At 33.8% G+C, this 16,340-nt stretch overlaps 1 protein-coding gene across 2 annotated transcripts in view; it reads left to right on the top strand.

Moving 5' to 3' along the window:
• The window catches only part of TPR (translocated promoter region, nuclear basket protein), a 74,058-nt gene that overhangs the window by 45,808 nt on the left and 11,910 nt on the right, over positions 1 to 16,340 (top strand). For both annotated transcript variants that reach the window (XM_007117749.4, XM_028488447.2), the window contains exons 30-42: positions 1,636 to 1,766; positions 2,973 to 3,183; positions 4,415 to 4,558; positions 4,920 to 5,118; positions 6,312 to 6,517; positions 6,719 to 6,780; positions 7,465 to 7,673; positions 8,747 to 9,019; positions 9,876 to 10,024; positions 10,661 to 10,744; positions 13,376 to 13,573; positions 14,402 to 14,533; positions 14,744 to 14,834. In XM_007117749.4, the coding sequence (XP_007117811.1) occupies positions 1,636 to 1,766; positions 2,973 to 3,183; positions 4,415 to 4,558; positions 4,920 to 5,118; positions 6,312 to 6,517; positions 6,719 to 6,780; positions 7,465 to 7,673; positions 8,747 to 9,019; positions 9,876 to 10,024; positions 10,661 to 10,744; positions 13,376 to 13,573; positions 14,402 to 14,533; positions 14,744 to 14,834 (2,089 nt within the window). The remainder of the gene's footprint in view (positions 1 to 1,635; positions 1,767 to 2,972; positions 3,184 to 4,414; positions 4,559 to 4,919; positions 5,119 to 6,311; positions 6,518 to 6,718; positions 6,781 to 7,464; positions 7,674 to 8,746; positions 9,020 to 9,875; positions 10,025 to 10,660; positions 10,745 to 13,375; positions 13,574 to 14,401; positions 14,534 to 14,743; positions 14,835 to 16,340) is intronic.

Genomic DNA, 16,340 nt, shown 5'->3' with positions numbered 1-16,340 from the left:
CTACTGGGCATATACCCTGAGAAAACCATAATTCAAAAGGAGTCATGTACCACAATGTTCATTGCAGCTCTATTTACAATAGCCAGGACATGGAAGCAACCTAAGTGTCCATCAACAGATGAATGATAAAGAAGATGTGGCACATATATATATAATGGAGTATTACTCAGCCATATAAAGAAACGAAATTGAGTTATTTGTAGTGAGGCAGATAGACCTAGAGTCTGTCATACAGAGTGAAATAAGTCAGAAAGAGAAAAACAAATACCGTATGCTAATACATATAAATGGTTCTGAAGAACCTAGGGGCAGGACAGAAATAAAGACGCAGACATAGAGAGTGGACTTGAGGAAACGAGGGGGAAGGGTAAGCTGGGACGAAGTGAGAGAGTGGCATTGACATATATACACTACTAAATGTAAAATCAATAGCTAGTGGGAAGCAGCTGCATAGCACAGGGAGATCAGCTCAATGCTTTGTGATCACCTAGAGGGGTGGGATAGGGAGGGTGAGAGGCAGATGCAAGAGGGAGGAGATATGGGGATGTGTGTATATGTATAGCTGATTCACTTTGTTATACAGCAGAAACTAACACACCATTGTAAAGCAATTATACTTCAATAAAGATGTTAAAAAAAATGCTAGCTCTATATTCAAACAAAAGGTTGGGAATTGGCCTTACCACATACTAGTTACGTGATTTGTGAAAATGAGGACATTAATCTTTCTGAGCCAATTTTCCTTATTTGTGAAAATGAGGACATAATACCCCTCTTCATGTTACAAAAATTAAACAGTAAATGAAGCAGTTCACACAGCACCTAGCACCTGGAAAATGCTCTAGGGAACCACTCATATCTGAAGAGGACTATAGAATTTTAGAGCGCATTTATTCTTTTTTTTTTTTTTTTTTTTGCTGTACGCGGGCCTCTCACTGTTGTGGCCTCTCCCATTGTGGAGCACAGGCTCCGGACGCGCAGGCTCAGCTGCCATGGCTCACGGGCCCAGCAGCTCCGCGACATGTGGGATCTTCCCGGACCAGGGCATGAACCCATATCCCCTGCATCGGCAGGCGGACTCTCAACCACTGTGCCACCAGGGAAGCCCTTATTCTTTTTTTTTTAATCAAACAAGCAATCTGAAAAATCAAGAAAGAGGATAATCTGCCCAAATCTAGATAAATTCCTGTTAAATTATGATGCCTTCTTTCCTAGTTAATGGAATCAGTTACATTTAGGATTATTTTCATATTTTTGTTTAGATTATAATGCATTATGACATTTTTTTCCCTTGTATATGTCACTTTAATGAAATTAGGTATTTAATATTAATATTAAAAGCTTGTAGATTCTTTGGATCCCTTTTTTGGCTCCATTGTAACGATTCTGAAATGTTCCTTTGCAGCTATGAAAAATAATAGTGAATGACATTTATTTTATTTTCCCCTTCCATTTTGGCTAAACATCTTAGCTAAACAAGGGAACTAAAGCTTTGATCTTATTTTCTTGTAGTTTGGTGCTTGATCACTATGTATGCAAGTAGCAAATGTAAATACAAATAGATACTCTGATATTTTATTATAGCACATTAGTTTCATAAAACCTATAAAACCATATGCATTTTTGCTCTTCTAGCATCTAGTGAGTCAACAGAAAGATCCAGATACAGAAGAATATCGGAAGCTCCTTTCTGAAAAGGAAGTTCAGGCTAAGCGTATTCAACAATTGACTGAAGAAACTGGAAGACTTAAAGCTGAAATTGCAAGGTATATGGAAGAAACCTTAAGTTGTATACAATTCTTGAAATCTTAAAGAAGTTTGTTTCTATTCTTTATGTGACCGTCTAAGTGCTTCCTGATTTTATAAAGAATGGAAAGTGCTGGAGCCCTTACATGTGGCTTTCCTTTTATTACTTTATAGAGCAAAGCAAGCAGTAATTTAGTTTTATGCCTTCATATATGCATTATTTCTCAATATTTTATTACTTTTTAAAAAACTACATAGTTGGTATGAATCTAAAGCAAACTTTTTAAAATAGTCAAAATGACTTTTGCAAATAGATTTTTCTTTTCTTTTTTTTTGGTTAACATATATTCATGGATCTATTTTGAAAGTTGTTAATAAAGACAGTTTTTAAATGAACTTATAGTGAAGTATTATCTTTTAAAGATAAATATAATATTAAAATTAATGTTTCTGGTTTACCTCTTTTAAGCTTCAGTGTCCTTTGTCCCTGTCATGGCCCCTATTTATGTGATACTTGATAGCTTACAAATTTTTGTCATATTTATTCTCTTATTTTTTTCATAACAGTAGTCTGGCATTTTAAGTAGGAGAGATATTACTTAATTTTAAAGATGAGGAAGCTAAGATTCAGAAAGGTACCCAAGCTTATAAGGTTAGTAGTGGTTAAACCCATGTTCTTAATTCAGGTCATCTGATTTCAAGTTCTGTTCATGATAAAAGTACAGGAGTTGGCAGACTATAATCCACAGGTCTTTTGTTGTACAGCTGGAAGCTAAGAATGATTTTTACATTTTTTAAGTGTTGTAAAAAAGGAGGAAGAGGAACATGTAACAAACACTGTATGTGGCCTATAAAGCCTAATATAACTTACTCAGCACACAGTAGAGTGGAAAGAATGTAGATTTTGCTATCAGGCAGATGTGGATTAAACTCTGTGTACCAACGCAGAATGAAAGTGTGCATGTTACTTGACCACTTGTAGCTCAGTTTTTCTCATCTCTGAAATGGGCATGTATGACATATAATAAGTAAATCAGATCTTTCTAAAGGACCACAGGTTCATAAGTTAAGGAATTATATTTTGAAGTGTGTGTATGGTTTTCTTAGAATTTTCTAAATAAAAAACAGACTAAAGCAACACAATAAAAATGAAACTTAAAGGATTTTAAAATTTGGAACGTTCCAAATATTTAGTCTTTCTCCTTTACCCCATTTTTTTTGCTTAGATCAAATGCATCTTTGACTAACAACCAGAACTTAATCCAGAGTCTAAAGGAAGATTTAAATAAAGTAAAAACTGAAAAGGAAAGCATCCAGAAGGACTTGGATGCCAAAATAATTGATATTCAAGAAAAAGTTAAAACTATTACTCAAGTCAAGAAAATTGGACGTAGGTACAAGACTCAATATGAAGAACTTAAAGCACAACAAGATAAGGTATTTTGGAGCAGTTTTCTTTTTATATATTCTTCATATATATTATCATTTTTTGATATACACAGTTTTGATCTACACAATTTACACAGTTTTATGTATATATTTGGATATATGTGTGGATATATGTATTTGGATATATATATAAATATTTGGATGACTTATAAAAACTTTATTCATAATTTTTAATTATTGGTTTTTAGATTCTAAACAAGGGTAAGCTTATATGTGATATCTTTATTTGTTTAAGATTTGCTCTTGGGGCTTCCCTGGTGGCACAGTAGTTGGGAGTCCGCCTGCCAATGCAGGGGACACGGGTTCGAGCCCTGGTCTGGGAAGATCCCACATGCTGCAGAGCAGCTGGGCCCGTGCGCCATAACTACTGAGCCTGTGCTCAAGGGCCCCTGCTCTGCAACAAGAGAGGCCACTGCTATGAGATGCCCGCGCACTGCAACAAAGAGTAGCCCCCGCTCACCGCAAGGAAGCCCACGCACAGCAACGAAGATCCAACACAGCCAAAAATAAATAAATTAATTAAATTTAAAAAAAAAAAAGATTTGCTCTTTAGTATGTCCCAAAATGAACTATAAATTCATAAAGAAATAGTAGTAAATGCTAGGTATTTTAATTCAGTTTCCCAATTTCAAATATTGCTCCTTTTCAAAACTATGTTCTTGTAACTCATTGCTGATTGAAATTGTGTATATCAAAAAATACTAGTTCTTTATAATTGATCAGGTTGTGTTACAGTTTTAAATAAGTAGTCTGTGTTAACCACCTACCAAAAAGAATTTTTAAATCTTGTTTTACTTTGGATCTGAATTTTGTTTTTAATTCCCAGTGGTAAAGAACTTGTATATTGACTTTATTGTGTATTTAGCACGTTAGACGAAAAAACATATAAAGAAAAAATTTCAAAATTCTTACCTCTCAGTTAACCATTGTTAGCACTTTAGTATGCTTTTGTTTACATATGAGTGATTTGTTTTTCCAAATAATTCTGTGTCAAATAATGCATCAACATTTTGATTAGCTGGTTAATACCTAGTTGTATGGAAAGCCCTAACCTGTTTAATAGCTTACTTTTAGACATTAAAGTTGTTCCATAGAAGATTTATTTATGAATACCCTTAAAAACAAATTTCTTTACATACTTATGATTATTTTCTTAGATGAATTTGCAGAATTATTGAATATAAATGTGCAAGTATATTATTACTCTTTGTCATCTTAGGTCATGGAGACGTCAGCTCAGTCTTCTGGAGACCATCAGGAACAGCATGTCTCAGTCCAGGAAATGCAAGAGCTCAAAGAAACCCTTAACCAAGCTGAAACAAAGTCAAAATCACTCGAGAGTCAGGTGGAGAATCTGCAGAAGGTATGAGTGGAAGAGTAGTGGAAGGTGTTGAAGGAATTGTTTTCTTGTTGAAAAGCTAAAGAAATACAATGGAATTTTACTCAGTCATAAAAAGGAATTTTGAAAAAAAAATGTGTTAAACACTGATACTTATATGGAAAAGGTATATATTTTATCCTTTTACTTTGAATGACTTATGTATGTAAATAATGCCTAATCATCTTTAAGTGTTCACTTACTTGGTTTGACCACCATTTTATATTTATACTTCCATTTAATCTAAATAAGCACATTAATAAGTTTTACATTTTAAGTCTGTAGGGCATACAGTTATACCAATTTCGTTGAATTACATGGTGCATACTTTGTCTTCCTTTAAAAGACATTATCTGAAAAAGAGATGGAAGCAAGAAATCTCCAGGAACAGACTGTGCAGCTTCAATCTGAACTTTCACGACTTCGTCAGGACCTTCAAGATAGAACCACACAGGAGGAGCAGCTCCGACAGCAGATAACTGAAAAGGAAGAAAAAACAAGAAAGGCTATTGTAGCAGCAAAATCAAAAATTGCACATTTAGCTGGTAAGTTTCTGTATACTTTAAGATTTGAACTTGATAGTGAAAGTTGGTTACTTGATACAGGCTTAAAATTAAATAGGAAAGAAAAGTAAATACTATAAAGTGACTTCTGTGTATGTGCTTTAGATATTTAGGTTTATTTAATTAGACGCAAATTACAGCAATTTTAATTTTCAAGTGATGAGGATGTCCTTAATTTATTTATGAAATCTTTCTTAATTGTTAACTGGTAGTAGATAGTAGATAGGGAGTACAGCCATCCTTCTCCTTTACTGTGTAACTATTACTACCTTTTGATGGTGATCCTTTGGGTCCACAGTATACTGTCCAGAAGCCTTCTGTAAATTCCTAGACAGCATCAGATCTTACCAGCCAAGTGAGTTTTCTGTGCCTCACTTCACTGAGGGCCCCTTTAGCCCTTCAGGCAGAATATCATGTCAAATTTATGAGGAGCCCAGTGCTACAACACTCAGGGCCTTACTGCACCTTGCTTACCAGTTTGCTAGTAGGTAAATAAAATGCCATATCAGTTGAGTTTTATTATATGCAGCTGGTTTTTTTTTTTTGCGGTACGCAGGCATCTCACTGTTGTGGCCTCTCCCGTTGCGGAGCACAGGCTCTGGACGCGCAAGCTCAGTGGCCATGGCTCACGGGCCCAGCCGCTCTGCGGCATGTGGGATCTTACCGGACCGGGGCACAAACCCGTGTCCCCTGCATTGGCAGGCGGACTCTCAACCACTGCGCTACCAGGGAAGCCCTCCCTATATGCAGCTTTTTAAATGATCTCTAAGATAGTGCCCCTGGCAACTTATTTCATAAAAGAAGTTACTTAATTATTCTTGAGTATATGCTGTAGGTTATATGAAATGAAAATTTTATAATTCCTAATATATTAAAATATTAAAGGCCATATAAAAGGGCTCCTGCTGACTAGTTTATGGTAGATCCTCTGTCTTTTTGAGATCTTAGGAAAAGTAAAATGTTTTATTTTGGAGTATATTTTATATTGGAGTAATAAAGCAAATACAGATAGGTTTAGAACTTTATTTATTGAGATGTGTGTCAGAATTATTGTGGATGTTAAAGTTCAGGAATAGAATCTGATACGACTTTTGAGTACTTATTACGCACCTAAATGCGTTTTATTTCCATTGTTTGATTATGATATTAATAGAATCATGTGGTTACTTCTTTAGGTGTAAAAGATCAGCTAACTAAAGAAAATGAGGAGCTTAAACAAAGGAATGGAGCCTTAGATCAGCAGAAAGATGAACTGGATGTTCGTATGACTGCTCTTAAGTCCCAGTATGAAGGTCGAATTAGTCGCTTGGAAAGAGAACTCAGGGAGCATCAAGAGAGACACCTTGAGCAGAGAGATGAGCCTCAAGAACCTACTAATAAGGTAATTAGCTAATTCAGTTTAAGTGACAAATCATTTTTGCCCTGTGCATTTTACTTGAGGATGTGATTTAGGAGCCTTTGTCAGACTGAATTTTGACTAAACCAGGTATATAGAGAGAATTAACAAGTAAAATACTTTGATGGCATTGTTTAGTGGAGTCTTGTGGGATAGGCACAGTAATCCATAGTTTTCTTTTTATAGGTCCCAGAACAGCAGAGACAGATCACGTTGAAAACAGCTCCAACTTCTGGTGAAAGAGGAATGTGAGTTTTGTTCTTTGACAGTCTGTTTACAGTCTGTTCCCTGTTTTTCTTTTAAAATACAGGAAGGATCTAGTGATCTTTGGGGAGAAAAAATCTGTATTGTAAAAATATGTAACTAAAGAGCCATTTATCCTGTACAAAACTGCATCATGTAGCTGCTGAGATTTTTTTTTTCCAGAACTCTTGTTTTCAGTATACTTTCAGTCCTATCAGATAGGTAGAGCTTTGTGACAGAGAAAGTGTCTTTCATCTTTTAGTTTGTGATTGACTTCTAAGGTAGGCTACTAATGTTCCCTGTGACATGATACAAGGATAAAAGGCTGAGAACAGTTGAATACTTTCTACATTGTCAGCATGCACCACTGCGGAACATTTCCTGCACAGTTTTTAATGCTTAAGTTCAAAACCTCTTCAATAAGAGTTTTGTAATATTTAGTGAACAAAAAATGTAGAACTATACTCAACTGTGTCTTTAATTTTTTTTCTAATCTGCCAAAAGTCTACCCAAAGCAGTGTTAGGAAAACAGAGTTAATAAGGTCTGAATGCATATTAAGGTCATAATTATTAGACACTCACTTCAGGAAACATATGTGCTTCACTTTTGATAGAGTATATGTATTTTATAAGGAATATTTTTAGTAATCTTTTATGATTTATTATTCTTGCATTTTCCCCTTTGTAAGTGCCAGCACATCAGACCCACCAACAGCCAATATCAAGCCAACTCCTGTTGTGTCTACTCCAAGTAAAGTGACAGCTGCAGCTATGGCTGGGAATAAATCAACACCCAGGGCCAGTATCCGCCCAATGGTTACACCTGCAACTGTTACAAATCCTACTACTACCCCAACAGCTACAGTGATGCCCACTACACAAGTGGAATCACAAGAAGGTAAGTAAAATAATAACAGGTCTGATTGAAATGTTTACTTAGATTTATTACAAGAAGATGACAGTAACTTCAAGGATAAATGAGGCTTCCACTAAAGCTAAAGTCAGACGTCATGTAAAAGTGGGCATTTCATATTTGCAGGTGTATGCCTCCTGGGATACTTGTTAATGTAGCATATTTCCTCCCTCCCTTCCTTTTTGCTTTTTGCGTTTTGAAGCTAAAGAAGGAGAGAAATACACGCCTATAAGTATATGGCATGCTTTTTCAGGACCAAATTTTTTACCTCTATTAGCTAAGAAAGATGATATGAAATCTACTTTAGAAAACCGTATTAAATCACTGGTTCAACCCATACATCAACTTCCTCCTGATAAACTGTCTGACCTTGTAATTGCTTTCTGCACTTTCTTCCCATGTCACTTTCTTACTCATTACAACAATTACAACCACATTTTATTCAGTTGAATACATGTTTTTTTATTCTGCTAGATTGAGCTCCTCAAGGGTAGGAATTTGTTTCTCATTGTTTAATCCGTTTACCCAACCCCAAGACAGGTGTCAGTAAAAGTTACTGAATACAATTTTCTTAGATTCTTGTCTTAACAAATGTTAGAATTCAGTAATTAAGTGTTTAAAATGTATATATGCTATGAAAGGAGAGAATATTTTATTTGAACTACATTCAGTAAAATAATTATGAGATATATTACCAATTAAACTTAACAGTCATTTTATATTAGTTGAAAACAAAATGATACTTAATAAAAACTTATAATTTGACTTTGAGTTTCTTAATATCATTTTATTTGGTCATCATTTACATAGAATAATAGATGCAAAAACAGTTTATTTAATTCAGCCAACAGTTTACTGCACTCTATGTCTGTCACATAGGCAATACAAAAATGCATAATACATTACTTTTACCCTCAGTGTTTTTTGTCTAGTGAGTGGAAGAGGTATGCATGTAAATAACTATGCAAAATGTCACCTATAAGAGAATAGGGAAGGACAATTCCAGCTTTGGTAATAATAGAAAACTTAATATATTAAATGTTTTAAATGTTTTTCAGCCATGCAATCAGAAGGGCCTGTGGAACATGTTCCAGTTTTCGGAAGCACAAGTGGATCTGTTCGTTCTACTAGTCCTAATGTCCAGCCTTCTATCCCTCAACCCATTTTAACTGTTCAGCAACAAACACAGGCTACGGCTTTTGTGCAACCCACTCAACAGAGTCATCCTCAGATCGAGCCTACAAATCAAGAACTATCCCCAAACATAGTGGAGGTGGTTCAGAGTTCACCAGTTGAGCGGCCTTCTACTTCCACAGCAGTGTTTGGCACTGGTAAGATTAATTTTAAAATGAAGTTAAAGTAGACCTGTGCATTTATAGTTTCTTGAGTATAATACATATTTTGAATGTTCTTTGTACCTACTTGTTTTCTACCAGGTATTAAAATGGATGACGATATTCCTAACATCTTATTTTATGTTTACTGCTGAATTCTATTTTAGGTCACTCGTTTTTGTCATTAAGATCTTTCTTCCTTTGCAGTTATTTTTTGACTCATTTTAAAGGTGGTACAACCTGAAACTTATTTTATGTACAGTTGACCCTTGAACAACACAGGTTTGAACTTCATGGTCCACTTAAATGTGGATTTTTTTCAATAGTAAACACTACAGTACTATACATCCTCAGTTGGTTGAATCTGCAGACACAAAGGAGTGGCTGATATGGAGGGCCAGCACCCCTAACCCCTGAGTTGTTCAAGGGTCAGCTGTAACTTAATACAAGTCCTGAGAACTAAAAGATATCTAGAAGATCAAGTAAGAATTTTCAAGTCTAAACATATAAGGAGAATTTTTTTATCCAAGGAGTCCTGGGTTTTATAAATTATAAGATGGCCCTATATAAGCTTTGTGAGTAGCAATTCTATATCAGTACAGTCACAGTGAGTCAGATGTATTGTTGTAGAAGTTGATTGGCTTTATTAACCAAAGGTTAAGACCATTGATTCAGAGCGTTAATTGCTCTTTGTTTACACATAGATTAGCAAGAACAAATTATGTTGTTCTGTCCAAATTTTTACCATGTTTTTTTTTTTAGTTAAATGACCAAGATATTTTTTAAATTAACTTTGTCTAAACTGAGTGATAATCATGCTCTAATTCAAGATTTAAATTATGTAATTTCAAAGTTTCGGCTACCCCAAGTTCTTCTTTGCCGAAGCGTACACGTGAAGAGGAAGAAGATAGCACCATAGAAGCATCAGACCAGATCTCTGACGATACAGTGGAAATGCCTCTTCCAAAGAAGTTGAAAAGTGTTACACCTGTAGGAACTGAGGTATGTAAAGATCTTTCTGTTTACTTTTACTTCTACCGATAGACCCAAGATATTCTTTCAGTTACAGCATTATTAAGAGAATGGACCTTTTGGGATCAAAATCCAGAAAACTCTCTTGTTGAACTTACTGTAACATTTCCACTGAAAACCCAGGTATTGTTGCTGTTGCCAACACTGTTTTATATTCTTTGAGTATGTTTAATTGAATTAGTTCCCATTTCAATTTTTAAAACACAGTTACAAAAACGTAGGATGAATTCCATTTCAATTTTTTTTAATTTAAAGAATAAGAAAGTTATAGTCTCATGGGAATTTTCTCTGATTGATCAAAATGGTATTCCTTTATTTTCTTTTGTTGAAGATAAGTTGTAATGAATTGTTTTATTATCAAGCATTGAGACTACTAAAGTAATTTCACTTGCATGTATTTAATTAATGTTCATAAATCTTATTTTGTATATACCAATGAGGAATGTGATTGTTTATATTTTATAAGTAAATATAAGTGAACATTTCTGATGTACAGCTTCATAAAATTACAGATTTGAATTTTGTTTTATTGGGAGAACTCACTGAACAGGTGATGCTTCAACTAGTGAACTGACATGGTTACCACACTTGTATGTCATGATTCAGGAAGAAGTTATGGCAGAAGAAAGTACTGATGGAGAGGTAGAGACTCAAGTATACAACCAAGATTCTCAAGATTCCATTGGAGAAGTAAGTAAAACACTTTAAAGTAAACAAATTATTGCTTTTAGTGAATGAAATGAGCTTTGACAAATTGAAATATTATTTGGACTTCTGTTTTCAATGTGCTGCTTTTATATTTAATGGAATATTGTTGGAATTACCAATGCAATTTCTGCTTTACTTCTAATTAGTATCCTGCTTTCTAAACTTTATTAAAGAAATGTTTTTGTTTATAGTTAGCACAGATTTTCCAAGCTAAGGTTGTCATGAGTAAAGATTACCCACTATTTTATTTGGAAGGATGAGCTGGTTGAGTCTTGAGTTAATCCATAAGTGCCCCATTTGGTATCCTTTGTTGCTCCCCTCTATTGCTTCCCTTACTGAATTAAAATAATCTGTGAAAGGAAATGCATTTGTATACCTCTTCATCTTTTGAACTCTCATTGAGGCTTCTCCAGAGGCAGCCTAACTAATGGGAATGCATAGACTCTGAAATTACAAAGCTCTGGCTTCTGTTCCTAACTCTACCACTTAGAAGCTGTGTGACTGTAAGCAAGACATTAATTCTCTCTAAGCTTCAATTTTCTCATAAGATAACATAATTTTTAGTTTTGTAGAGTACCTAAAATAGTACCTGCCACATATTAGGCACTCAAATTATTACTTTTCTTCCATTCCTCTGCCCTACAAATTGAGAGTTCATAATTTGTAGTAATTCATATTTATGGTAATATTATAATATTAGTTAACACAACTCATTATTATATGCCAAGTGTGGTTCTGAAATATTTGCATTTATTAACTGATTTAATTCTCATAAGAAATCTTGCAACAACCCTGTTTTACAGGTGAAGAAACTAATGCCCGGCTAAATCATGCCACCCAGGTTTTCATAACATTGGAGCTAGGATTTGAACTCAGGCTGTCTGGTTTCCATTTGTCTTGTTAAGCTTGAAACAGTACTTTCTGTCTGGATAAATTTTTAGGATCATTTTATTCTAAAATTATTTTATCTGTATAAAATAAAGGAATTGTTTCAGGCTAATCATAAGTAACCATAGATTGCAAGTAAATGTTAGTTTCTTAAATGCATTAATTTTGTAAGTTAATTTTTTCAGTTTTCCTTGGCTAAGAACAGAAAACTAAACCTCCAAGATGAATATGTAATACTCTAAATGACATCGATTTTGTGTATATTTCAGAGCGGGTCATACCTGAAGAGCATAATAACAATTTTGAAATAAGATGTGAATTTCTATGTTATTGCCAGACTTGGTTAAATTATACTGAAATCTTTTGTGCAAAGCTTTTTCTCAAGATTGGCAAAATTGTCTGTGACTCAAAAGTGCCATTGGGCTTTCCATTTTGTCTTCTAGCACTGTCTACTTAGTGTGTGAAAGTGTAACAGTTCATTTTTCTAATTTTATGACAATGAAGCAGATGTTCTGTGTTGCTTTTATTGAAATAAGCATGTTAGTTAGTTACATTTTTAATTATACCATGACTTACTCATTTTTTCCATTACAGTAAACATCTTTATGAATGATTTAGTTCATAAGACACTGTTTCTGGCTTGTATAAAACAGATTTTGGACTTCCCTGGCAGTCCAGTGGTTAGGGCTCCTCACTCCCACTGCTGGGGGCATAGGTTTGATCCCTGGTCACGGAACTAAGATCCCACATGCTGCGTGGCATGGCCAAAAAAAAAAAAACAGATTTTGCTGAGTGCTGAACTAAAATAAAAAGAAAACGTTTAACTTTTTATAGTACATGTCAAAAATAAAGTTAAATTGCAGTTTATTTTAGTAGCTAAAAAATGGAATTGTGAGAAAATAGATTAAGGGAAGAATTATTTTTACATCTGGCATATCTTTAATGCAGTTTAAAGGCTTGAGATAGAGTTTTGAGAGGGGGAGAAGTATTTTTTTAAAAGACAGTTATAATTGTTTTATTTAGTGTGTTTTTACACAGTATTTCTGATTTGGGGAAAAATTTTTGTCTTTTTAAAAATTATATGTTGCAGTTCCATGGATAGTCTTTTTTCTGCCTTTGGTCGCACTGTTAACTAACCACGTTGGCTGTTGAGCGCTTGAAATATGGCCAGTCCAAACTGACATGTTCTTAAGTGTGAAATATACATTGGATTTTGAAGACTTGTTAAAAATTTTAAAATGTAGGATTAATAATTTTTATATAGGTTACATGTTGAAATAATTTTCGGCTATATTAAGATTATTGTTAAAATTGATCTCACCTGCTTTTTTTTTTATGTGACTGCTAAAAAATTTTAAATTCCATATGGGAAATGTATTGTGGCTCACATTATACTTCTGATGGACAACACTCATCTACAGTACCATACTGGTAGATTTGACACATATATACCTGTGTGTCTACATAAAGTATTTTCTCTCTTTTTTATTGGAGTATTACCCAGTGGGATTTATAATAATTCTTCTATAGGAAGACTGAAAAGAAACTCAAAGCATTTATTTTAAATTAATTCTGCTTTCAAAACCGTATTTTTAAAAATAAAATTCTGGTAGTCCATAAGTATTCTTTAGTCTTTACTTATATCTACAGTATGTCACTGATAGTTTTAAGTATACTTGACTTTATTTATTTGTTTGTTTATTCATTTATCTTTTGCTTTTAAAGGGAGTCACCCAGGGAGATTATACACCAATGGAAGACAGTGAAGAAACCTCTCAGTCTCTACAAATAGACCTTGGGCCTCTTCAATCAGATCAGCAAACAACATCATCACAAGATGGTCAAGGCAAAGGAGATGATGTCATTGTAATTGACAGTGATGATGAAGAGGAGGATGATGATGAAAATGATGGGGAGCATGAGGTAAATTTGGATTTGAAATCATTTATTGTTTTAAACTGCTGGATGAAATGCTGAAATCCTTGGGAATACTAATGCATCAACCAGTAAATTCTGATTCCCCGTCACTTTAAATAGATTATTATGCTTTTCTTTTATCCTGATTAGTTATGAACTTAACATTTTGCATAGAACAAGTGATGGAAAATCTCATTTTTTTTTAATGATTACTGAGTCCTTTAGGATTTGTTAATTTGTTAGCTTAATTAAACTTAATCTTAAATCTCACTGATAAGTGACTATAGATTTAATTGTAAGCACTGTGGTTTCTGGAAATAAAAAGGTTTTTTTTTTCTTGTGGAGCCCTTATAGTTCTTTTCAAAAGAAATTGAGGTGTCATGATAATTAAAACATTCTAAGTGAAACTTTGCATTTTATTTTGGGAGTTAATCCTATGTTGACAGCTTCTCATTTTTAGATTCTTTTATTAATCAATGTTTTTTAAAAGCTTATAGCATAGTATAATTTCACCATTTTCTTATTCAATGCCACATTTTAAATTTAGAATTGAAGTGGACCACTTGACATTCTGTGGACATCTGGGAGCTTTAATCTTTGAATTGATCTCATACAAATAGTTAGAATTCAGAGTTGATTATTACTGTACTAATTCCAGTAAGCTTCACAGTTTTGATACTTGCTGCCACTGAAGTAATCCCATGCAACTCTCAGCACAACTCCTGTATCCTGGTCAATAATGAGTCACTTAAATTTCTAACCATGGTATCAAGATATGCAGAACATGTGTACCATGTCCTAGATCTTTATTTATACTTGGGGATTTTTTACTAGGATTATGAAGAAGATGAAGAAGAAGACGATGATGATGAAGATGACACAGGGATGGGAGACGAGGGTGAAGATAGTAATGAAGGCACTGGTAGTGCAGATGGCAACGATGGGTATGAAGCTGATGATGCTGAGGTAATTGGCTAGAATTTTGACCATCAGTTTTCTTTAAGAACTTGCTTAGTATTGTTTTTCAAGAATATAAAAAGGCTTGTACTCTCAGAACACTACAGCTTTCCTTATCTTTGGGTTTTTGTTTGTTTCTACTGTGGTTTGGTTTGGTTAATTATTTTTTAAGATAACTACTTGATTTATTTGCACTTAGCATTCGTGTTTTGTTTTTAGGGTGGTGATGGGACGGATCCAGGTACAGAAACAGAAGAAAGTATGGGTGGAGGTGAAAGTAATCAGAGAGCAGCTGATTCTCAAAACAGTGGTGAGATTTGGTTTTGTTTTTCTTTTGTTATGTTTTGTTTTGTTTTTTTAGTCTCTTTTTAATTGAACACTTTTAATATTTTGATTTAATTAATTTAATTTAATATTTTAACCTGACGTTTTCTAAACTAGGACTGCACTTAATTATCACATAGGTAATAAAACTTGGTTAGTAAACTGGCAAGCAAAAGATTGGCTCTTGTTCTTGCTTTGTCATTATTATTCTCATAAAGTCTACTATGTTTATATCTAAAATGTAGTCATTATACTATTTTTTCTACCTCATTGGTCTGCTGTAAGATTCAAAAATTTTAAATCTATAAAGCATTATAAATGCCATGTGTTGCTGCTGCTCTTAGTGGAAAATTAAGTCAGGGACTTCTAACAGTAATGGCAGTTCACAACCAGAAGAGGTCAGTCTAATCAGGCTACATGTTTCAAGATTTGTGGGTGTAGGAGTTTTGCAGTGTTGTCCAATGAATAAAAGATTTTTTCATCAATATAGCATACCTTTTGTTAATTCTTGAAAGGATGAGTCCTGGAGGTCAGCTGAACTGTTGTAGGCAGTAAAGAATTATGGAATTCATAGAAAATAATTTTATTTTAGAATTTTTTTTAATGTTTTTTAAAGAATTGGTGATCATCTGGTATGCCATTCTGGTTTTAACAATACTGAGCCAGAAGCATTAATAGTAATATAATAAAAACCTTATATATGTAGACTAGTGGGAAAACAGTATATCTGAGTTTCTGTGTAGGCCTGTGTATTTAAAAGTACAAATTATATGCTCATTTGAATTAAAGAAAGCAAAGGCAGGCAATCTTTTCAACTTTTAATTGTTTAAGAGAAAAATAAACTAATGAATACTGAACCATATAATGAAGATAGTGTTGCTTTTTAAGGGAGATGAGCTAAGGAGAGAGATTAATTATAATAATTTACATTTTCTAAAACATTTTATGGATTTAAGAAACACTACCTTTTTTGTGTCACATAATTAGGTTATAGAGGGAAATTTGCCTCTTTAGGTAATATCACTAAAAGCTAAGTCTTGTGAGGGCAGGTGTTCATAGCCATTTTTCCTAGATACAAAAACATATCAGATGCTCATTGAATACTTGTTGGAGACTTTCTTTTCTTTTTTACAATCAAGCAAAAATATGCCTAGTAGTCTAGATAATTTTAAGTTAGTGGATGGATTTGGTACATTGCTAGTAATTACAAAATAAGTGCTTTTTCTGAGCAACTATACTTGTACTGAATTATTTAATTCTTAAAATAAGCCTATCAGATTCAGGTACCAGTGAAGAATCTGAGAAGCAGAAGCAAAGTGATATAACCAAGATCACATAGCTAGTAAGTGTTAGAGCTGGCTATTTACAATAGCCAGGACATGGAAGCAACCTAAGTGTCCATCGACAGATGAATGGATAAAGAAGATGTGGCACATATATACAATGGAACATTACTCAGCCATAAAAAGAAACGAAATTGAGTTATTTGTAG

This window comes from Physeter macrocephalus, chromosome 4 (genome assembly GCF_002837175.3).
Source record: "Physeter macrocephalus isolate SW-GA chromosome 4, ASM283717v5, whole genome shotgun sequence".
Taxonomy (NCBI): Eukaryota; Metazoa; Chordata; class Mammalia; order Artiodactyla; family Physeteridae; genus Physeter; species Physeter macrocephalus.
The sequence above is the reverse complement of the archived record's forward strand: the minus strand, read 5'-3'. Positions and strand labels throughout refer to the sequence as shown.